The sequence below is a fragment of the Petromyzon marinus genome, chromosome 74 (assembly GCF_048934315.1).
Source record: "Petromyzon marinus isolate PM22_M1 ecotype Great Lakes invasive population chromosome 74, UKy_Petmar_22M1.pri1.0, whole genome shotgun sequence".
Classification (NCBI taxonomy): Eukaryota; Metazoa; Chordata; class Hyperoartia; order Petromyzontiformes; family Petromyzontidae; genus Petromyzon; species Petromyzon marinus.
The window spans coordinates 9,314,618-9,340,004 of NC_133740.1; the positions used below are offsets into that span (position 1 = coordinate 9,314,618).

General features: G+C 56.2%; 1 protein-coding gene across 1 annotated transcript in view; it reads left to right on the top strand.

Annotated features, from left to right (window-relative positions):
* GRIN1 (glutamate ionotropic receptor NMDA type subunit 1) overlaps positions 1-25,387 on the top strand; it is an 87,250-nt gene that overhangs the window by 34,730 nt on the left and 27,133 nt on the right. The window contains exons 10-18 of the mRNA XM_076056098.1: positions 759-912; positions 1,905-1,982; positions 4,654-4,789; positions 6,765-6,892; positions 7,751-7,915; positions 11,572-11,690; positions 19,148-19,260; positions 20,748-20,896; positions 21,444-21,601. Of these exons, the coding sequence (XP_075912213.1) occupies positions 759-912; positions 1,905-1,982; positions 4,654-4,789; positions 6,765-6,892; positions 7,751-7,915; positions 11,572-11,690; positions 19,148-19,260; positions 20,748-20,896; positions 21,444-21,601 (1,200 nt within the window). The remainder of the gene's footprint in view (positions 1-758; positions 913-1,904; positions 1,983-4,653; positions 4,790-6,764; positions 6,893-7,750; positions 7,916-11,571; positions 11,691-19,147; positions 19,261-20,747; positions 20,897-21,443; positions 21,602-25,387) is intronic.

Consider the following 25,387-nt stretch of genomic DNA (forward strand, 5'->3'; position numbering starts at 1 on the left):
CCTCCCCTCCCTCCATCCAACTCCACTCCCTCCATCCATTCCCTTTACTCCCTCCCTTCCCTACGTCCACTGCCTCCACCCCTCCCATCCATCCATCCCTCCACTCCTTCCATTCTCTCCTCCTCCTACATCCTCCGCCATCATCTCTCCTGCTCCCCCTCCTCATCCTCCATCATCCTCCTCCTCCTCCGCCTTATCCCCTCGGCACCATTCCGGGGAGACGAAATCCGGGGTCACGGGGTCACGGGGTCAAGGCGCGTGCCCGCTGGCCACCCACCCACCTCGCTTCACAGCACTTGCCCCAAAGCAGCATGCTGCGCAAGGCGATCCGGGGTGGTGGGCGGGGGTGGGGGGTGGGGGGGGCCTGGCACCTTTGGGGCCGTCCATAAATGACGTCACGCACCTGGGGGGGGGGGAGGGGTCAGAGAAATGTGACGTCACGTCAACATTGCGACGTCACATCGAAAATGCGCAACAAAACATAGACACAACACGTTCTACTTAATTAAATATTTATTTTTAATAAAAGTTTTCTTCCTACAACATCAGAGTGCTAGCGCCACATTAAATACGCAACTACTACAATGACAGCAATAGTTTAAAGCCATTTGAAGCACGTTATTTTTTTTTGGGGGGGGGGGGGTGGGTGCAGAGCTTTGTTACGTCATATTTGAAGGGGGGGGGGGGGGACGAGGGTCAAAAATCGCGTGACGTAATTTACGGACGCCCCGCCCCCCCCCCCTTTGCCTCCGCCCAAGGTACCTGCTGTCGGCCAGCCTCAAGGAGGGCCTCACTGGGCGCGTGGAGTTCGACGAGGAGGGCGACCGCCGGCACCCTGAGTACGTCCTCGTGAACCTGCAGGCCGGGCGGGCCCTGGGGACTCGTGGCCTGGGGACGGAGGAGAAGAAGGTGGCTGCACAGCTCTCCAGCATAGACTGCACACCCTCCCTCTCCTCCAGCCTCCATTCAACCCTCCCCTCCTCCTCCCTCATCCTCCCTCCCTCTCCCCTCCCCCTCCTCCCTCCCTCCCTCCCTCTCCCTCCCTCCCTCCCCTCCCCTCCTCCCCTCCTCTCCCTCCCTCCCTCCCTCCCACCTCCACTCCCTCCCTCTCACCCCCCGCCCTCCCCCATCTCCTCCCCCTCCTCTCCCTCCCCCTCCCTCCTTCCCTCCTCTCCCTCCCTCCTCTCCCTCCCTCCCCTCCTCTCCCTCCCTCCCTCCCTCCCCTCCCCCTCCCTCCCTCCCCCCTCCCTCCCTCCTCCCCCCTCCTCTCCCTCCCCCTCCTCTCCCTCCCCCTCCTCTCCTCTCCCTCCCTCCCACCTCCACTCCCTCCCTCTCACCGCCCTCTCCCTCCCATCTCCTCCCCCTCCTCTCCCTCCCTCCCTCCCTCCCTCCCCCCCTCCCTCCCTCCCTCCCTCCCTCCCACCTCCACTCCCTCCCTCTCACCGCCCTCTCCCTCCCATCTCCTCCCCCTCCTCTCCCTCCCCCCTCCCTCCTTCCCTCCTCTCCCTCCCTCCTCTCCCTCCCTCCCCTCCTCTCCCTCCCTCCCCTCCTCTCCCTCCCTCCCCCCTCCCTCCCTCCCTCCCCCCTCCCTCCCTCCTCCCCCTCCTCTCCCTCCCCCTCCTCTCCCTCCCCCTCCTCTCCTCTCCCTCCCTCCCACCTCCACTCCCTCCCTCTCACCGCCCCCTCCCTCCTCCCTCCCCTCCTCCCTCCTCTTCTCCCTCCCTCCCTCCTCCTCCTCCCCTCCTCCCTCCTCCTCTCCCTCCCTCCCCTCCTCTCCCCCCTCCCTCCCTCCCTCCCCCCTCCTCCTCCCCCATCCTCTCCCCCCCCGTCTCCCCCAATAATAAACGACATTCTGATCTCTAAAATGACAACATTCACCTTGACCCTGACCGCCCCAGGCTCAGGTCAACGACAAGGACATCGTCTGGCCCGGAGGGGGCAAGGTCATACCAGACGGGTTCAAGATGTCAACCAAACTCAAGGTGCTCTTCAAAGCGCACACATCAGTGACGTTGATGGTGTTGATGGTGTTGAGGATGCTGGTGATGTTGATGATTATGCTGATGGTGTTCACAATGATGATGGTGACGATGATGGTGACAATGATGATGGCGATACTGGTGATGGTGATGTTGGCGATGATAGCGATGGTGATGATGGTGGTGGTTATGTTGGTGATGATAGCGATGGTGATGATGGTGATGATGGTGGTGGTGATGTTGGTGATGATAGCGATGATGATGGTGATGATGGTGATGTTGGTGATGATAGCGATGATGATGGTGGTGGTGATGTTGGTGATGATAGCGATGGTGGTGGTGATGTTGGTGATGATGGTGATGATGGTGGTGGTGATGTTGGTGATGATAGCGATGATAATGATCGTGATGATGGTGGTGGTGATGTTGGTGATGATGGTGATGATAGTGGTGATGTTTGTGATGATAGCGATGATGATGATGGTGATGATGGTGGTAGTGATGTTGGTGATGATAGCGATGATAATGATGGTGATGGTGGTGATGTTGGCGATGATAGCGATGATAATGATGATAGCGATGGTGATGATGTTGGTGGTGGTGGTGGTGATGTTGGTGATGGTAAGAGAACATGACGATTGTGATGGTAGTGACGTCAAAGCTGACGATGATGATGGTGAGGATGATGTGCTGGTGACGACGACGACGATGATGATGTTGATGGTGTTGAGTATGCTGGTGATGGTGATACTGGTGATGATGTTGAGGATTATGCTGATGATGATGGTGATGATGATGATACTGGTGATGATGATGATGGTGTTGAGGATGATGATGATATTGAAGACGATGATGATGACGACGACGACGGTGATGATGGTGACGATGATAATGACTACGACGATGGTGACGATGGTGATGATGATGACGATGATGATGACGATGATGAGGTGATGACGATGACGACGATGATGACGACAGTGACGATGGTGACGACGACGATGACGGCGACTACGGTGATGATGACGACGATGATGACGACAGTGACGATGGTGACGACGACGACGGTGACGACGGTGATGACGACGATGATGATGGCGACGGTGATGACGGTGACGACGGTGACGACGACAATGATGGTGACGACAACGATGGTGACGATGGTGATGATGATGACGATGATGATGACGATGATGACGGTGATGACGATGACGACGATGATGACGACAGTGACGATGGTGACGACGACGACAACGATGACGGCGACTACGGTGATGATGACGACGATGATGACGACAGTGACGATGGTGACGACGACGACGGTGACGACGGTGATGACGACGATGATGATGGCGACGGTGACGACGGTGACGACGGTGACGACGACAATGATGGTGACGACAACGATGGTGACGACGGTGATGACGACGATGGTGACGACGATGGTGACGACAATGATGACGACAACGATGATGACAATGATGACGACAACGATGGTGACGACGATGACGACGACGACGGTGACGACGGTGACGACGACGATGATGATGACGACGGTGACGATAGTGACGACGGTGATGACGACGACAATGATGGTGACGACAACGATGGTGACGACGGTGATGACGGCGATGGTGACGACAATGATGACGACAACGATGATGACAATGATGATGACGACGATGGTGACGACGGTGATGATGACGATGGTGACGACGATGATGACGACAATGACGACGATGACGACGGTGACGACGACGATGATGACGACTGTGACGACGGTGATGACGACGACAATGATGGTGACGACAACAATGGTGATGACGGTGATGACGACGATGGTGACGACAATGATGACGACGATGGTGACGACAATGACAATGATGATGACGACGATGGTGACGACGGTGACGACGATGGTGACGACAATGATGATGACGACGGTGATGACGGTGACGACGACGACGATGACGACAACGATGATGACGACGGTGACGACGACTACAATGACGACGATGACGGTGACGACGGTGACGACGATGACGACGACAATGATGCCAACGATGATGACGACGATGACGACGACTACAATGACGACGACGACGCCAACGATGATGACGACGATGACGACGACTACAATGATGATGATGATGATGACTACAACGATGATGACGACGATCCCGACGACGACTACAATGACGACGACGATGACAACGATGATGACGACGATGACGACGACTACAATGATGATTTTGATTTAAAGCTTTCGTGACTGCAGTAATTCATATTCTTAGTTTTTTCGGTAAAGTCACGTTGAAGAGAAACAACAAAATAACAAAATATATATAAAACAATAAAAAATTCTCACGACGTTTCGACCATAACTCAAACGGTCATCATCAGGTGTGTCGGTTTTCATGCAAACCGACACACCTGATGATGACCGTTTGAGTTATGGTCGAAACGTCGTGAGAATTTTTTATTGTTTTATATATATTTTGTTATTTTGTTGTTTCTCTTCAACGTGACTTTACCGAAAAAACTAAGAATACAATGATGATGATGACGACAACGATGATGACAACGATGACGATGACTACAATGACGACGACGACGACTACAATGATGATGATGATGACTACAACGATGATGACGACGGTGACGACGCCGCCAGATCGTCACGATCCACCAGGAGCCGTTTGTCTACGTGAAGCCGACCCTGAAGGATGGCACCTGCAAGAAGGAGCTCACCATCTTCGGCGACACCATCCAGAAGGTCATCTGCATGGGGCCCAACAACACCCTGCCAGGTGACACAACAACCACAACAACCACAACGCAACCACGCCACAACAACAACAACAACCACAACAACCACACCCTGCCAGGTGACACAACAACCACAACAACCACAACAACAACAACAACCACACCCTGCCAGGTGACACAACAACAACAACAACCACACCCTGCCAGGTGACACAACAACCATAACAACCACAACGCAACCACGCCACAACAACAACAACCACAACAACCACACCCTGCCAGGTGACACAACAACCACAACAACCACAACGCAACCACGCCACAACAACAACAACCACACCCTTCCAGGTGACACAACAACCACAACAACCACAACACAACCACGCCACAACAACAACAACCACACCCTTCCAGGTGACACAACAACCACAACAACCACAACAACCACAACGCAACCACGCCACAACAACAACAACAACAACCACACCCTTCCAGGTTACACAACAACCACGCCACAACAACAACCACACCCTTCCAGGTGACACAACAACCACAACAACCACAACGCAACCACGCCACAACAACAACAACCACACCCTTCCAGGTTACACAACAACCACGCCACAACAACAACCACACCCTTCCAGGTGACACAACAACCACAACGCAACCACGCCACAACAACCACACCTTTCCAGGTGACACAGCAACCACGATGCAACCACGACACAATAACCACAACGCAACCACACCACAACAACCGCACCCTTCCAGGTGACACAACGATCACACCACGACCACACCACAACGCGTGGACACAACAACAACGGCCACAATACAACCACACGACACGTGTACACAACAACCACACCACAACCACACCACAACGCGTGGACACAACAACAACGGCCACAACAACCACCCTTCCAGGTGACACAACAACCACAACGCAACCACGCCACAACAACAACAACAACCACACCCTTCCAGGTGACACAACAACCACAACAACCACAACGCAACCACGCCACAACAACAACAACAACCACACCCTTCCAGGTGACACAACAACCACAACAACCACAACGCAACCACGCCACAACAACAACAACCACACCCTTCCAGGTGACACAACAACCACAACAACCACAACGCAACCACGCCACAACAACAACAACAACCACACCCTTCCAGGTGACACAACGACCACACCACAACCACACCACAACAACCACTCTTCCAGGTGACACAACAACCACAACAACCACACCACAACCACGCCACAACAACAACAGCAACAACAACCACACCCTTCCAGGTGACACAACGACCACACCACAACCGCACCACAACGCGTGGACACAACAACCACAAAACATGGTCGGGGTGTCGTGTGTGTGTGTGCGGGGGGGGGGGGGGTTGGTGGGTGGGGTCAGTGGTATGGGGGAGGGTTGGTGGGGGGTGGTTGGTGGGGAGGGTTGGTGGGGTGGGTGGGTCAGTGGTGTGGGGGGAGGGGGGCGGTTGGTGAGGGTGGTTGGTGGGGAGGGTTGATGGTGTGGGTCAGTAGTGTGGGGGGGGGTTGGTGGGGGGGTTGGTGGGGAGGGCTAGTGGGGTGGGTCAGTGGTGTGGGGGGGGGTTGGTGGGGATGGTTGGTGGGGTGGTTGGGTCAGTGGTGTGGGGGGGGGGGGGGATTTGGTGAGGGTGGTTGGTGGGGAGGGTTGGTGGGGTGGGTGGGTCAGTGGTGTGGGGGGGGGGGGGGATTTGGTGAGGGTGGTTGGTGGGGAGGGCTGATGGGGTGGGTCAGTGGTGTGGGGGGGCTGGTGTTGTGGGGAGGCCTGGCGGTGGGGACGAGGACGGGGGTGGCTGGTGGGTGGGTTGGCTGGTGGGTGGGTTGGCTGGTGGGTGGGTGCCATTCGCGGCGGCGGCGGCGGCGGCGGCGCCGTTCCCATCCAGCAGTGGAGTGATAGTGGCGGCCGCTGCCCTCCGCTGGCGGCGCTGTTCGTTGCGTGGCGGCAGGACGGCCCATCGTGCCGCAGTGCTGCTATGGCTTCTGCGTGGACCTCCTCATCAAGCTGGCCAACAACCTCAACTTCACCTACGACGTCCACCTCGTGCACGACGGCAAGTTCGGCACACAGGAGCGGGTGAGAGGTGGCGCTGCGTGGTGGTGGCTGTTTGTTGTTGTTGTTGTTGTTTTTCATAATAAAGGTTTTTTGGGTTAGATCGCGTTTATCTATAAATGTGTCGTAACCCTCCACCACCCGACACGGCCAATCGGCAAAAAAAAGTGTCACGTTGACACAAGACAAATAGTTCACTGCTTTAGCCCACCGGTGTGTTGAAGAGTGAATCCACATTTACAGTTTGGGGTACGACGTTTCGCTGGCTAACCTCTGTGGGGAGGATACTTTTCTTAAAAGCAGAAAATTGGAGAAGCTTCGCATTAAGCGGATGAAATTGATATCTTCACTGGCGTTCCTCAAAAGGTGCAGAGATTCAAAGGTAATACCAAACGCAGTACTGATTACTAATCGATTATATAATTACAATACCCCCCCCCCTCCGCCTCTAATCACTGCACCTGATATGAGTTAAGTGATGACGTCACCCTGCTGCTGCTCTATATAAAACCGGGAGCAAGCGAGGGCTTTACCATTCTGGCGAATTGCCCGATGATGCTGGATGTATTTACCAGCGAAACGTCGTACTCAAACTGTAAATGTTGTGGATTCACTCTTCAACACACCGGTGGGCTAAAGTAGTGAACTAATTGTCTTTTGTCAACGTGACACTTTATTTTGCTGATTGGCCGTGTCGGGTGGTGGAGGGTTACGACACATTTATAAATAAACGCGATCTAACCCAAAAACCTTTATTATGAATAATATTGGTCGCGAAAGCCTTCTACGTGTTAAACTGGTTGTTGTTGTTGTTGCTGCTGCTGCTGCTGTTGTTGTTGCACGTTGTGCACGCGTCCGCTGTGCGCGCTCGCCACTCCGCAGGTGAACAACAGCAACAAGAAGGAGTGGAACGGCATGATGGGGGAGCTGCTGATGGGGCAGGCGGACACGATCGTGGCACCCCTCACCATCAACAATGAGCGGGCGCAGTACATCGAGTTCTCCAAGCCGTTCAAGTACCAGGGACTCACCATCCTCGTCAAGAAGGTCCGGGGGCCCCACCGAGAGGACGGGGCAGCCCGGGCAGCCGGGGCAGCCGGGGCAGCCGGGGCAGCCGGGGCTGCCGGGGCAGCCGGGGCAGCCGGGGAAATAGTCTTAGTCGGATCCCTCACCCCCCACCCCCCCTTACCACCCTCCCTCGTTAAACGCGGAAGCGGTAGACGCATTCCTGGAGGAAAGTATCGCTGAGCGTTCGCAAGTCGAGAGTTCGCAAGTCGAGAGTTCGCAAGTCGAGGATTTCATAAGTAGAGGATTCATAAGTAGAGGATTCATGAGTCGAGGATTCATAAGTAGAGGATTCATAAGTAGATGATTCATAAGTCGAGGATTCATAAGTAGAGGATTCATAAGTAGAGGATTCATAAGTCGAGGATTCACAAGTCGAGGATTCATAAGTCGAGGATTCATGAGTCGAGGATTCATAAGTCGAGGATTCATAAGTCGAGAATTCATAAGTAGAGGATTCATAAGTCGAGGATTCATGAGTCGAGGATTAATAAGTAGAGGATTCATGAGTCGAGGATTCATAAGTAGAGGATTCATGAGTCGAGGATTCATAAGTAGAGGATTCATAAGTAGAGGATTCATAAGTCGAGCATTCATAAGTCGAGGATTCATAAGTAGAGGATTGATAAGTAGAGGATTGATAAATAGAGGATTCATAAGTAGAGGATTCATAAGTAGAGGATTCATAAGTCGAGGATTCATAAGTCGAGGATTCATAAGTCGAGGATTCATAAGTCGAGGGGTTCGCAAGTCCGCCGACCCTGCGGAGCCTCGCAGCGTTCATTCGATTGTTTTTGCGCAACTTAAAAATCTATCTTCGCACTGTTTGAAATGTATTGCCAGAAACATCCAGACCGACGATAACTAACTATTGTTCCTGTCCCGAGCGTGCGTGTGCGCATCGTACGCGTGCATTGAAAACGCGATCGGCTTACTCTCTGGTCCTTTCGGTAAAGTTACTCAGCCATTCAATGCTAAATTCTATGCTAATTCCTTTGTCAAGGGGTGCCTCTGCGGATGTGTATGCTTTTACTTTAACATAGCCATTTCTGTGACCAGTCACAAGCTAGTCACTCAGCCATTTCAATGCTAAATTCTATGCTAATTCCTTTGTCAAGGGGTGCCTCTGCGGATGTGTATGCTTTGACTTTAACATAGCCATTTCTGTGACCAGTCACAAGCTAATCACTCAGCTATTTCAATGCTAAATTCTATGCTAATTCCTTTGTCAAGGGGTGCCTCTGCGGATGTGTATGCTTTGACTTTAACATAGCCATTTCTGTGACCAGTCACAAGCTAATCACTCAGCCATTTCAATGCCAAATTCTATGCTAATTCCTTTGTCAAGGCGCTTTGTTTCTTCTCACACAGCTTAAAGGTCGCGATCTGAGCGTGCCTTTTTCACTCCAGCGCTGTCCTACCAGACAGTCTCGTCCCTTCATCTGATGAAGGCCGCTTGTGTCGTGGCCGAAACGTCGTGAGAATATTATCGCGTTATTTAATTTCATCAATTTATTATTTTATTCTCATTCTACACGGCGGTGACTTTACCGAAAGAACCAAAGAAGAAGATGAATCCTTGCGGTCACGAAAGCTTTACATCGAAATTTAAAGTCACGTGGTTGGCGATGAAATGAAACGAATCAAAATCTCGGCGTTTCCGTCGCGACGCAAGTCGTTGCCAACACGCGGTTCCCCCGGAAACGCGTTGTGACGTCGCGCGAGCGGGGAAGGACGCCTGCAATGCGCAGGGGGGTGCTTTAAAAAAAAAAACGAAATAAATCTTTTTTTTGTTAAACCGCTTCCGAGAAATCTGCTAACAATGCCTGCGGATAGAACGCGCCGCCTCTGGGCTCCCCGGGGGACCTCCTGGAGAAGATTCCAGGCAACGCGTTGACAGCCAGTGGGAGGTGAACATTATGCTCCTTCTTTGGTTCTTTCGGTAAAGTCACCACCACCACGTAGAATGAGAATAAAATAATAAATTGATAGAATAAAATGACGCGATAAAATTCTCACGACGTTTCGGCCACAACACAAGCGGCCTTCATCAGGTGGTGGGACGAGACTGTCTGGAGGACAGCGCCGGAGCGAACACAGCCAAGCTCAGACCGCGACCTTTAAGCTGTGTGAGAAGAAACAGAGCGCCTTGACAAAGGAATTAGCATAGAATTTAGCATTGAAATGGCTGAGTGATTAGCTTGTGACTGGTCACAGAAATGGCTGTGTTAAAGTCAAAGCATACACATCCATTCTTTACCGAAAGAACCAAAGAAGATGAATCCTTGCAGTCACGAAAGCTTTAAATCGAAATTTAACATTATGCTCGTTATCGCGTTACGGTGTATTATTTCCCCCCCTCATTAAAACGATCGTGCCATGTTAGTGTTAACATTTGTTTGAAGCACCCGGTGTATATATGTGTAGATATATACATTGTAGGTCACGAATGAAGACGTGAAAATGATACAAAGGTGAATCGCGCGTGCGCTGTAAAATCAGCCTGCAGACATCCCGATGGTTGCAGGGCAAGTAACTGAGATGATGATGATGGTGGTGGTGGTGCTGTGTCGTTCCACTCAGGGGGTTGGGTCAGCACTCACACGCTGCATCCCCGTGTCTTCACGTGTCTCCCCCTCACCTCCCCCCCCCCGCCTCCCTGCGTCTCCCCTCCGTGTCTCCCATCACCTCCCCGTGTCTCCCATCACCACCCTGTGTCTCCCATCACCAACGCTGTGTCTCCCCTCCGTGTCTCCCATCACCACCCTGTGTCTCCCATCACCACTCTGTGTCTCCCCTCCCTGTGTCTCTCATCACCACCCTGTGTCTCCCATCACCTCTCTGTCTCCCATCACCACCCCGTGTCTCCCATCACCTCCCCGTGTCTCCCATCACCTCCCCGTGTCTCCCATCACCACCCCGTGTCTCCCATCACCACCCTGTGTCTCCCCTCCCCGTGTCTCCCATCACCACCCCGTGTCTCCCATCACCACCCCGTGTCTCCCATCACCAACCCTGTGTCTCCCATCACCACCCTGTGTCTCCCATCACCACCCGTGTCTCCCATCACCTCCCGAGTCTCCCCTCTCTGTGTCTCCCATCACCACCCCGTGTCTCCCATCACCACCCCGTGTCTCCCATCACCAACCCTGTGTCTCCCATCACCACCCCGTGTCTCCCATCACCACCCCGTGTCTCCCATCACCTCCCGAGTCTCCCCTCTCTGTGTCTCCCATCACCACCCTGTGTCTCCCATCACCACCCCGTGTCTCCCATCACCTCCCGAGTCTCCCCTCTCTGTGTCTCCCATCACCTCCCCGTGTCTCCCATCACCAACCCTGTGTCTCCCATCACCTCCCCGTGTCTCCCATCACCACCCTGTGTCTCCCATCACTTCCCCGTGTCTCCCCTGCTGATGTCTCCCATCACCTCCCCGTGTCTCCCATCACCACCCTGTGTCTCCCCCCCGCCCCGTGCCCTCACACCCCCCGCCACCCCCACCGTGTCTCCCACCCCCCCCCCGTGCCCTCACACCCCCCGCCACCCCCACCGTGTCTCCCACCCCCTCCCCGCGTGCCCTCACCTCCCCCCGCCCCCCCCACGGTGTCTCCCCCTCTCCGCGTGCCACGGCTGAGCAGGAGATCCCGCGCAGCACCCTCGACTCGTTCATGCAGCCGTTCCAGAGCACGCTGTGGCTGCTCGTGGGACTCTCGGTCCACGTGGTGGCCGTCATGCTCTACCTGCTCGACCGCTTCAGGTGCGGGGTCGTGGGGGCGGCGGCTGGGGGTGGTGGGGGGTTACCTGCACGCACACCTGTACACACACACTCACTTGTACACACACACACACGCCTGTACACACACACTCACTTGTACACACACACACACGCCTGTACACACACACCTGTACACACACCTGTACACACACACTCACTTGTACACACACCTGTACACACACACTCACTTGTACATACACCTGTACACACACACTCACTTGTACATACACCTGTACACACACACTCACTTGTACACACACCTGTACACACGCACCTGTACACATACACCTGTACACACACACACACCTGTACACACACCTGTACACACACACCTGTACACACACACCTGTACACACACACACATGTACACACACACCTGTACACACACAACAACAACAACCGCCATTCGCCACTAAGTGGCGGTGACGTCACCACGACGCTTGTGCCAGGCTATGTGCACCGTGAGGCCACGTGAAGTGTCGAACGCCCGCTGGCAGGAGGTCACTGGGCAGACCCAGGTGCCACGGGTCGACTGACTGAGATGACTGGCTGATGCACCACCTGTGCCCCCTACTGTGCCAACCTGCTGTGCTTTAGCCACCCGGCGCTCCGCTCGTTGTTCTGAGCGTCGCTCCTCCGCCCTCCGTTGTTGTTGGAGGGCGACTGCCTCCAACTGCCCAGTAGCATCCTTCACGAGCCTCCTCCACAGAGGCCGATCTTGACACCGCTGGTACCAGTCATCGGCAAGTCCACTCAGCTCCACGTCCTCCTGTACCACATCACTCCATCTCTTCTCTAGCCCGTGCCGCGCCCGCTTAGCCCCTTCAATCCAGCCAAACAAAAGCTGTTTCGGCATGCGGTGGCTGGGCATGCGGGCTACATGACCCAGCCATCGCAGCCTTGCCTGCCGGAGGAGCTCACCGATGGGACCCTGCCCAGATCTTTCAAAGATTTGTGAGCTCCTCACACAATCCAGTCTGGTTAAACCCAGGATGGATCGTAGGCAGGCCAGCCTAAATGTTTATAACCAGCGAAGATGTTCCATTAGGGGGGTCCACGTTTCGCAAGCGTAGAGAAGGGAGGGAATGACTGTGGCCGAGAAGACCTGAAGCTTAGTGCGGAGCGACAGACCAGGTAGCTTCCACACAGCGTTACGCAACCGATGAAAAGATATTGCCGCTCGACTGATTCGGAGTGAGACCTCTGCTGTTAAACTGGAGCCAGTCATAAGCACACTGCCCAGGTATGGGAAACTCTCCACTCTCTCCACAACTGCCCCATCACCGATTGGGAGTTGTGGGGGTGGAGTGTCCGATGGTACAAAATACCCAGGCAGGTGCTTAGTTTTGGTGGGGCTGATGGTAAGGCCCCACCTCTTAGTGGCACGCTCCAGTCTCAGCAGCAGCATCTCCAACTCCTCCTCTGACTGAGCAGCTATTACCAAATCATCAGCATACATAACGTGGTTGAGCAATAGGGAGCCATCCCTTGACCGCACCCGGGCATCGATTAGCCTCCCATTATATATGTACCATATGGAGATTCCCCCGGTACAGCTATTGAAGGCTTCACGAACTACGTGGTCAAAATAGATGTTAAATAATGTGGGAGCCAGAGGACATCCCTGTCGCACACCAAGGTGTACAGGGAATGGCTCTGACTCCCGGCCACGTAGTTTTACCCGGGCCCGCTCACCATCATGAAGGTCCTTAATGATCGTGAGCAGAGGGTCAGGTACTCCAAAAGCACGAAGAACGACCCAGAGCCCAGGCCTACTGATGGTATCATAGGCCTTGACCAGGTCAATAAAGCAGAGATGTAGGTCTTGTTGGAATTCCCTACACCTCTGCTGTAGCAGACGGACAGAAAATATGGCATCTGTGCAGGACCGCCCTTTCCTGAAACCGCATTGGGGCTCCGCAAGCCTCTCCTCAGCGTGCCTGGCAAGGCGATGCTGAATAATCCTTGCCAGGACCTTTCCCGGCACACTGAGGAGTGAGATGCCCCTGTAGTTGTTACAGTCTGTGCGGTCCCCCTTCTTAAAAAGGGGGACCACCAGGGCATCCTTCCAATCCTGCGGAACCCGTCCAGTGGTCCAGACTGTTGTTATGAAGTCATATAGGGCAGTCTGTGCACAAACGCCACCCTCCCTCAGCATTTCGCTTGGGAGATCATCTCTGCCCGCTGCCTTTTCTGGTCTCAGACTCCGGATCGCCTTCAATACTTCCTCAGCAAATGGCACCTCAGCCAGCCACTCACAGGGGGTGACTTCTTCCAATATTTGAGGCACCGCAGCCTCAGCAGGGTCATCCTCACTTTGTGCCACGATGTTTTCCTGGCTGAGGGATTTTCCCTCCCCCAGGACCTCACAGAAATGCTCAGCAAATATGCAAATCTGTTCGTGGGAGTCGGAGATTGGATCACCGTTTTTTCCCCTAATGATGGAAATAGGTGTGGCGCTGCAGGTTACTTTTTTGATGGAGTTAAATAGAGATTTGTGATCGCGGGCCACTGAGGCAGACTCCATCTCCTCAGCAACCCGCGACCACCACCCATCCTTGCAGCGCCTCACGGCTCTCCGAACCTCTGAGCGAAGGTTGCGGTAAGCCTCCTCATTCTCTGATGTGGGATTCTGTAGCCGATGACAGTGGGCCTGTCGCTTTTTCTCAACCATCCTGAACACCTCCTCTGTCAGCAAGGGTCTCTGGGGAGGTATGGACCGTGTACCCAAAGCAGCCATTGCAGCTGCATGAGTCACAGTCCTAAACCTCGCCCATTTACCCTCGACATCAGGAGGAGTGAGGGACGATGCCAACCCCAGCCGCAGGCGATGATGAAATTCTCGCTTGCAACTTTCATTAGCTAGCTGAGACCAGGCCACTTTTGGTTGGAATGGGGTCCTGGGTGTACACCCACCACCGGAGCGGAAGAATGGGCGGCGCATCTTACAGATGACAAGTCGATGGTCAGAGGGCAGATCAACTCCACAGTAGGTCCTGATGTCAAGGACATGGGCTCGCATCCGCTGGTCCGTCACTATGTAGTCCAGCAGATGTTCTTGCTTGGACCCGGCATGCATCCATGATGTTGTGTGGATGCGCCGATGCCGGAACAGCGTGTTGGTAATTACAAGTCCATGGGCTGCACAAAAAATCTAGCAGCCTCCTACCGTTGTTATTAAGCTGATCCGGCCCATGCCCTCCAATCACTCCAGGCCAGGTGCCAGCATCATGACCAACTCGGGCATTGAAGTCACCCAACAAGATGACTCTATCCCGAGGGGCCACTTTAGCCAGCACCTGTGACAGGAGGTCATAGAAGGCATCTGACTCATCGACTTTGCCTGAATCCCTCCACGGATGTTCTTCGGTGGGGGCATAAGTAACCACGACCACCAATCCTCGCCTCCGATTGATGGGAAGGCGAGCCCAAAGTAGCCTGGGGCTTACAGCTTTCCACACCTCACCGCCACGCTCCTACGCCCCCTTAATTCTTTTGTTCAAAAGAAGAGCCACACCCTGTTGTTTGGCAGTCTCCTGCCCCGAGTAGAGGACTGTCCACCCCTCATGGTGGCAGGTGCCAGAACCGGTCTACCGGACCTCCTGAATGCCACAGAGATCCAGGCGGTACCGTTCCAGCTCCCGACAGAGGAGTGGCAGCCTCTCCTCCGCAGTGAGCGTTCGAACATTCCACGTGGCCATCCGTAATGGCTTTTCGTTGTTTCTGGAGGAGCCCCGAGGGTTGAGATTCAATCTCCTGGCTCCGCCAATTGGAGTTTGGCCAGGAGACGTCATAGACGCCTGTCCCCCGGGGCCTCCGGCACAAGCTTATTTGTTACATATTTAAGTTTAAGTCGTAGTTTCGTGGTAATTTTTTGAAGGTGGAGGGGTTACCAGCCCCTCGCACCCGGCCGTCCAGAGCCCCCGTTTAGCCCCTGTGGCGGTCACAGACGCCATGAGGGGAGGAACCAATCGGAATTGGCCCTCCCCCTACAGCACTGTCCACGACAGAGTTGCCCGTCCGGCACCGCGAGGAGGTAGGGGGTTGTTTTGCCGGACTAGCAACACACACACACCTGTACACACACACACCTGTACACACACACACCTGTACACACACACACCTGTACACACACACACCTGTACACACAAAAGACAAAGATCCCCCATATAGCCTTAACAGACTGTAGGGGCAAGTGCTGTTAGCGAGCACCTATGAAGGCCGGAACGGTACACGAGGGGGTGGGTGGCCAGCACCACGCCCGACCGCCTTTGTCTCCCTAGTGGCGATATTTACACACCGCACCAGGTACTCATTTGAGGCTGAGTCGACCTAGGGGAGGCCCGGGACCGGTTTAGATAATAGTCACTGGTGTTGGCCGTGAGCGGGAATCGAACCCGGGTCGCCAGGTTCATAGCGCAGCGTAGCGCTAACCTCTACACTATCGCTCCCCTGTACACACACACCTGTACACACACACTCACCTGTACACACACACCTGTACACTCACCTGTACACACACACACCTGTACACACACACTCCCCTGTACACTCACCTGTACACACACACACACCTGTACACACACACCTGTACACACACATCTGTACACACACACCTGTACACACACACTCCCCTGTACACTCACCTGTACACACACACACCTGTACACACACACCAGTACACACACCTGTACACACACACACCTGTACACACACCTGTACACAACACTCCCCTGTACACTCACCTGTACACACACACCTGTACACACACACACCTGTACACACACACTCCCCTGTACACTCACCTGTACACACACACACACCTGTACACACACCTGTACACACACCTGTACACACACACCTGTACACACACACCTGTACACACACACCTGTACACACACCTGTACACACACACACCTGTACACACACCTTATGCAATATCGCGCGAGTGGTGACGAGTTGGATCGCGCGCGCTGAGCCCCGTTCCATCCCACGTGCTGACGAAGTGATCCGCCGATTCATTCCACAGATCCATTCCAGCTGCGCGTCCCCCCCACCACCCTCACCCCCCCCCCACCACCCTCACCCCCCCCCCACCGCCCTCACCCCCCCCACCACCCTCACCCCCCACCACCACCCTCACCCCCCACCACCCTCACCCACAACCCTCCCCACCACCACCCCCACCATCATCCCCACCACTCTCCCCACCACCACCCCCACCATCATCCCCACCACTCTCCCCACCACCACTCCCCACCACCCTCACCCCCCCCCACCCTCCTCACCCCCCACCACCACCCTCACCCCCCCCACCCTCCTCACCCCCCCACCACCCTCACCACCCCCCCCCCACCACCCTCACCCCCCCACCACCCTCACCCCCACCACCACCCTCACCCCCCCCCACCCTCCTCACCCCCCCACCACCCTCACCCCCCCCCACCACCCTCACCCCCCCACCACCCTCACCCCCCCCACCACCCTCACCCCCCACCACCACCCTCACCCCCCCCCACCCTCCTCACCCCCCCCACCACCCTCACCCCCCCCACCCTCCTCACCCCCCCCACCACCCTCACCCCCCCCACCACTCTCAACCCCCCCACCACCATCCCCCCCACCACCCCCACCACCATCCCCCCCACCACCCCCACCATCATCCCCACCACTCTCCCCACCACCCTACTCACCACCACCCTCTACACCCCCCCCCCCACCACCCTCACCACCCCCCACCACCCTCCACACCCCCCCCACCACCCGCGTGGCGATCCGGCATTTCCACCGCCCCGTCATAGCCACACAACAAGTCGCTCTGCAGGTAACACGCACGCGGCGGGCTGCCCCCCACCCCGTGAGTGTCTCTGTAGCTGCCCCCCACCCCCGTGTGTCTCTGGGGCTGCCCCCCCCTCGTGAGTGTCTCTGTAGCTGCCCCCCCCGTCTCTCTGTGGCTGCCCCCCCGTGTGTCTCTGTAGCTGCCCCCCCTCGTGAGTGTCTCTGTGCCTGCCCCCCACCCCTCCCGTGTGTCTCTGTAGCTGCCCCCCCCCGTGAGTGGCTCTGTGGCTGCCCCCTCCCCCCTCCTGTGTGTGTCTGTGGCTGCCCCCCCCCGTGTGTCTCTGTAGCTGCCCCCCCGTGTCTCTGTGGCTGCCCCCCCTCGTGAGTGTCTCTGTGGCTGCCCCCCCCGTCTCTCTGTGGCTGCCCCCCCCGTGTGTCTCTGTAACTGCCCCCCTCGTGAGTGTCTCTGTGGCTGCCCCCCACCCCTCCCGTGTGTCTCTGTAGCTGCCCCCCCCCGTGAGTGGCTCTGTGGCTGCCCCCTCCCCCCTCCTGTGTGTGTCTGTGGCTGCCCCCCCCTTGTGTCTCTGTAGCTGCCCCCCCTCGTGAGTGTCTCTGTGGCTGCCCCCTACCCCGTGTGTGTCTGTAGCTGCCCCCCCCCGTGTCTCCCCCCTGCCCCGTGTCTCCCCCCCCCGCGTCTCCCCTCCCCCCGTGTCTCTCTCCCCGTGTCTCTCCCCCCGTGACTCTCTCCCCACGTGTCTCCCCGTGTCTCTCCCCCCACGTCTCCCCGTGTCTCTCTCCCCACGCGTCTCCCCGTGTCTCTCTCCCCGTGACTCTCCCCCCACGTCTCCCCGTGTCTCTCTCCCCACGCGTCTCCCCGTGTCTCTCTCCCCGTGACTCTCCCCCCGTGTCTCTCCCCCCGTGACTCTCTCCCTGTGTCTCTCCCCCCACGTCTCCCCGTGTCTCTCTCCCCGTGACTCTCCCCCCGTGTCTCTCTCCCCACGCGTCTCCCCGTGTCTCTCCCCCCACGTCTCCCCGTGTCTCTCTCCCCGTGACTCTCCCCCCGTGTCTCTCCCCCCGTGACTCTCTCCCCGTGTCTCTCCCCCCACGTCTCCCCGTGTCTCTCCCCCCGTGACTCTCCCCCCGTGACTCTCCCCGTGACTCTCTCCCCACGTGTCTCCCCGTGTCTCTCCCCCCACGTCTCCCCGTGTCTCTCTCCCCGTGTCTCTCCCCCCGTGTCTCTCCCCCCGTGTCTCTCTCCCCGTGTCTCTCTCCCCACGCGTCTCCCCGTGTCTCTCTCCCCGTGACCCTCCCCCCGTGTCTCTCTCCCCGTGTCTCTCCCCCCGTGACTCTCCCCCCGTGTCTCTCTCCCCGTGACTCTCCCCCCGTGTCTCTCTCCCCACGCGTCTCCCCGTGTCTCTCCCCCCGTGTCTCTCTCCCCACGCGTCTCCCCGTGTCTCTCCCCCCGTGTCTCTCTCCCCACGCGTCTCCCCGTGTCTCTCTCCCCACGCATCTCCCCGTGTCTCTCTCCCCGTGACTCTCCCCCCGTGTCTCTCTCCCCACGCTTCTCCCCGTGTCTCTCTCCCCACGCGTCTCCCCGTGTCTCTCTCCCATGACTCTCCCCCCGTGTCTCTCTCCCCACGCGTCTCGTGCACCGCGCGCAGTCCGTTCGGGAGGTTCAAGGTGAACAGCGAGGATGAGGAGGAGGACGCCCTGACGCTCTCCTCCGCCATGTGGTTCTCTTGGGGAGTGCTGCTCAACTCCGGCATCGGGGAGGGTGAGCGGGTGGGGGGGCAGTCGGGTGAGAGACGTCGATGGTGGTGGTGAGGATGGTGGTGGTGGCAGTGGTGATGGTGGCAGTGGTGATGGTAGCTGTTAGTGGTGACCGTGACGGGGACGATGGTGGTGATGGTGGTTGTTAGTGGTGACTGTGATGGTGGTGATGGTGGTGGTGGTGACAGTGGTGATGGTAGCTGTTAGTGGTGACCGTGACGGGGACGATGGTGGTGATGGTGGTTGTTAGTGGTGACTGTGATGGTGGTGATGGTGGTGGTGGTGACAGTGGTGATGGTAGCTGTTAGCGGTGACCGTGACGGGGACGATGGTGGTGATGGTGGTTGTTAGTGGTGACTGTGACGATGGCGGTGGTGATGGTGGTTGTTAGTGGTGATGGTGACGATGGCGGTGGTGATGGTGGTTGTTAGTGGTGGCTGTGACGATGGCGGTGGTGATGGTGGTTGTTAATGGTGACAGTGACGATGGCGGTGGCGGTGGTGATGGTGGTTGTTAGTGGTGACCGTGACGGTGGTGGTGATGGTGGTTGTTAGTGGTGATGGTGACGATGGCGGTGGTGATGGTGGTTGTTAGTGGTGACCGTGACGGTGACGATGGTGATGGTGGTTGTTAGTGGTGACGGTGACGATGGCGGTGATGGTGGTTGTTAGTGGTGACCGTGACGGTGGTGGTGATGGTGGTTGTTAGTGGTGACCGTGACCGTGACGATGGCGGTGGTGATGGTGGTTGTTAGTGGTGACCGTGACGATGGCGGTGGTGATGGTGATTGTTAGTGGTGACCGTGACGGTGGTGGTGATGGTGGTTGTTAGTGGTGACCGTGACGATGGCGGTGGTGATGGTGGTTGTTAGTGGTGACCGTGACGGTGACGATGGCGGTGGTGATGGTGGTTGTTAGTGGTGACGGTGACGATGGCGGTGATGGTGGTTGTTAGTGGTGACCGTGACGGTGACGATGGCGGTGGTGATGGTGGTTGTTAGTGGTGACCGTGACGACGGCGGTGGTGATGGTGGTTGTTAGTGGTGACGGTGACGATGGCGGTGATGGTGGTTGTTAGTGGTGACCGTGACGATGGCGGTGATGGTTAGTGGTGACCGTGACGATGACGGTGATGGTGATGGTGGTTGTTAGTGGTGACCGTGACGGTGACGATGGCGGTGATGGTGGTTGTTAGTGGTGACCGTGACGATGACGGTGATGGTGATGGTGATTGTTAGTGGTGACCGTGACGGTGACGGTGGTGGTGATGGTGGTTGTTAGTGGTGACCGTGACGGTGACGATGGCGGTGATGGTGGTTGTTAGTGGTGACCGTGACGATGGCGGTGATGGTGATGGTGGTTGTTAGTGGTGACCGTGACGGTGACGATGGCGGTGATGGTGGTTGTTAGTGGTGATCGTGACGATGGCGGTGGCGGTGGTGATGGTGGTTGTTAGTGGTGACTGTAACGATGGCGGTGGTGCGGCGTGCAGGCAGCCCCCGGAGCTTCTCAGCGAGGATCCTGGGCATGGTGTGGGCCGGCTTCGCCATGATCATCGTGGCCTCCTACACGGCCAACCTCGCCGCCTTCCTCGTGCTCGACCGCCCGGAGGCCCTCATCACCGGCATCAACGACCCGCGGGTGAGCGCCACGCTCACCGCCACGCTCACCGCCACGCTCACCATGACGTTCACTGCCACACTCACCGCCACGCTCACCATGACGTTCACCGCCACGCTCACCGTCACGCTCACCATGACGTTCACCGCCACACTCACCGCCACGCTCACCGCCACGCTCACCGCCACGCTCACCACGACGTGAACTGCTACTGCTGCTGTTGATGCTGCTGATGATGCTGCTGATGATGCTGCTGCTGCTGATGATGATCCTGCTGATGCTGCTGCTGCTGATGCTGCTGATGATGATGCTGCTGCTGCTGCTGATGATGCTGCTGCTGCTTCTGATGATGATACTGCTGCTGATGATGCTGCTACTGATGATGCTCCTTCTGCTACTGCTGCTGCTACTGATGATGATGCTGCTACTGATGATGCTGCTGCTGCTACTGATGATGATGCTGCTACTGATGATGATGATGCTACTGATGATGCTGCTGCTGCTACTGCTGCTGCTGCTACTGATGATGATGATGCTGCTACTGATGATGATGCTGCTGATGCTGCAGCTGCGGAACCCATCGGACAAGTTCATCTACGCGACGGTGAAGCAGAGCTCGGTGGACATTTACTTCCGGCGGCAGGTGGAGTTCAGCACCATGTACAGGCACATGGAGAAGCACAACTACGACAGTGCCGGGGAGGCCATCCAGGCCGTCAAGGACGGGTACGCACACATACACACACACATACACACACATACATACACACATACATACACACACATACACACACACATGCACACACATACACACACACATGCACACACATACACACACACATGCACACACATACACACACACATACACACACATACACACACACATACACACACACATACACACACAAATACATACAAATACACACACACATACAACAACAACAACAACCGCCATTCGCCACTAAGTGGCGGTGATGTCACCACGACGCTTGTGCCAGGCAATGTGCACCCTGAGGCCACGTGAAGTGTCGAACGCCCGCTGGCAGGAGGTCACGGGGCAGACCCAGGTGCCACGGATCGACTGACTGAGATGACTGGCTGATGCACCACCTGTGCCCCCTACTGTGCCAACCTGCTGTGCTTTAGCCACCCGGCGCTCCGCTCGTTGTTCTGAGCGTCGCTCCTCCGCCCTCCGTTGTTGTTGGAGGGCGACTGCCTCCAACTGCCCAGTAGCGTCCTTCACGAGCCTCCTCCACAGAGGCCGATCTTGACACCGCTGGTACCAGTCATCGGCAAGTCCACTCAGCTCCACGTCCTCCCGTACCACATCACTCCATCTCTTCTCTAGCCCGTGCCGCGCCCGCTTAGCCCCCTCAATCCGGCCAAACAAAAGCTGTTTCGGCATGCGGTGGCTGGGCATGCGGGCTACATGACCCAGCCATCGCAGCCTTGCCTGCCGGAGGAGCTCACCGATGGGACCCTGCCCAGATCTTTCAAGGATTTGTGAGCTCCTCATACAATCCAGTCTGGTTAAACCCAGGATGGATCGTAGGCAGGCCAGCCTAAATGTTTCTAACCGGCGAAGATGTTCCATTAGGGGGGTCCACGTTTCGCAAGCGTAGAGAAGGGAGGGAATGACCGTGGCCGAGAAGACCTGAAGCTTAGTGCGGAGCGACAGACCAGGTAGCTTCCACACAGCGTTATGCAACCGATGAAAAGATATTGCCGCTCGACTGATTCGGAGTGAGACCTCTGCTGTTAAACTGGAGCCAGTCATAAGCACACTGCCCAGGTATGGGAAACTCTCCACTCTCTCCACAACTGCCCCATCACCGATTGGGAGTTGTGGGGGTGGAGTGTCCGATGGTACAAAATACCCAGGCAGGTGCTTAGTTTTGGTGGGGCTGATGGTAAGGCCCCATCTCTTAGTGGCACGCTCCAGTCTCAGCAGCAGCGTCTCCAACTCCTCCTCTGACTGAGCAGCAATTACCAAATCATCGGCAAACATAACGTGGTTGAGCAATAGGGAGCCATCCCTTGACCGCACCCGGGCATCGATTAGCCTCCCATTATATCTGTACCATATGGAGATTCCCCCGGTACAGCTATTGAAGGCTTCACGAACTACGTGGTCAAAATAGATGTTAAATAATGTGGGAGCCAGAGGACATCCCTGTCGCACCCAAAGGTGTACAGGGAATGGCTCTGACTCCCGGCCACGTAGTTTTACCCGGGCCCGCTCACCATCATGAAGGTCCTTAATGATCGTGAGCAGAGGGTCAGGTACTCCAAAAGCACGAAGAACGACCCAGAGCCCAGGCCTACTGATGGTATCATAGGCCTTGATCAGGTCAATAAAGCAGAGATGTAGGTCTTGTTGGAATTCCCTACACCTCTGCTGTAGCAGACGGACAGAAAATATGGCATCTGTGCATGACCGCCCTTTGCTGAAACCGCATTGGGGCTCCACAAGCCTCTCCTCAGCGTGCCTAGCAAGGCGATGTTGAATAATCCTTGCCAGGACCTTTCCTGGCACACTGAGGAGTGAGATGCCCCTGTAGTTGTTACAGTCTGTGCGGTCCCCTTCTTAAAGAGGGGGACCACCAGGAAATCCTTCCAATCCAGCAGAACACAGTGGTCCAGACTGTTGTTATGATGTCATGTATGGCAGTCTGTGCACAAACGCCACCCTCCCTGAGCATTTCGCTTGGGAGATCATCTCTGCCCGGTGCCTTTCCTGGTCTCAGACTCTAGATCGCCTTCAGTACATCCTCAACAGATGGCACCTCAGCCAGCCACTCACAGGGGGTGACTTCTTCCAATATTTGAGGCACCGCAGCCTCAGCAGGGTCATCCCCACTTTGTGCCACGATGTTTTCCTGGCTGAGGGATTTCCCCTCCCCCAGGACCTCACAGAAATGCTCAACAAATATGCAAACCTGTTCCTCGGGGTCGGAGATTGGATCACCGTTTTTTCCTCTAATGATGGTAATAGGTGTAGCGCTGCAGGTTACTTTTTTGATGGAGTTAAATAGGGATTCGTGATCGCAGGCCACTGAGGCAGACTCCATCTCCTCAGCAACCCGCGACCACCACCCATTCTTGCAGCGCCTCACCGCTCTCCGAACCTCCGAGCGAAGGCTGTGATAAGCCTCTGCATTCTCTGACGTTGGATGCTGTAGACGATTATAGTTGGCCTGTCGCTTTTTCTCAACCATCCTGAACACCTGCTCTGCCAGCCAGGGTCTCTGTGGAGGTCTGGACCACGTACCCAAAGCAGCCATTGCGTCTGCATGAGTCACAGTCCTAAACCTCGCCCATTTACCCTCGACATCAGGAGGAGTGGGTGACGATGCCAACCCCAGCCACCAGCGATGATGAAATTCTCGCTTGCAACTTTCATCAGCTAGCTGAGACCAGGACACCTTAGGTTGGAATGGGGTCCTGGGTGTCCACCCACCACCGGAGTGGAAGAATGGCAGGCGCATCTTACAGATGACTAGTCGATGGTCAGAGGACAGATCAGCTCCACGGTAGGTCCTGGTGTCAAGGACATGGGCTCGCATCCGCTGGTCCGTCACTATGTAGTCCAGCAGATGTCCTTGCTTGGACCCGGCATGCATCCATGAGGTTGTGTGGATGTGCCGATGCCGGAACAGCGTGTTAGTAATTACGAGCCCATGGGCTGCACAAAAATATAGCAGCCTCCTACCGTTGTTATTGAGCTGATCTGGCCCATGCCTTCCAATCACTCCAGACCAGGTGCCAGCATCATTACCAACTCGGGCATTGAAGTCACCCAACAAGATGACTCTATCCCGAGGGGCCACTTTAGCCAGTACCTGTGACAGGAGGTCATAGAAGGCATCTGGCTCATCGGCTTTGCCTGCATCCCTCCATGGATGTGCATCTTCGGTGGGGGCATAAGTAACCACGACCACCACTCCTCGCCTCCGGTTGATGGGAAGGCGAGCCCAAAGTATCCCGCGGCTTACAGCTTCCCACACCTCACCGCCACACTCCCACACCCCCTTTATTATTTTGTTCAGAAGAGTCACAGCCTGTTGATTGGCAGTTTCCTTCCCCGAGAAGAGGACTGTCCACCCCTCATGGTGGCAGGAGCCAGAGCCGGTCCACCGGACCTCCTGAATGCCACAGAGATCCAGGCGGTACCGGTCTAGCTCCCGATAGAGGAGTGGCAGCCTCTCCATGACAGCGTTGTCCATGACAGCGTTGCCCGTCCGGCACCGCGAGGAGGTAGGGGGTTGTTTTGCCGGACACACACACGTGTGTGTGTATGTGTGTGGGTGCATGAGTGTGGGTAGGTGTGTGTGGGAAAGTGTGGGTGATTTGGGGTGGGTGTGGGTAAGTGTGGGTGGGTGAATGGGTGGGTGGGTGAGTGGGTGAGTGGGTGCGTGAGTGGATGGGTGAGTGGGTAGGTGGGTGGGTCAATATGGGTGAGTGGGTAAGTGTGGGTGGGTGAGTGTGGGTGGGTGAGTGGGTATGGGTGGG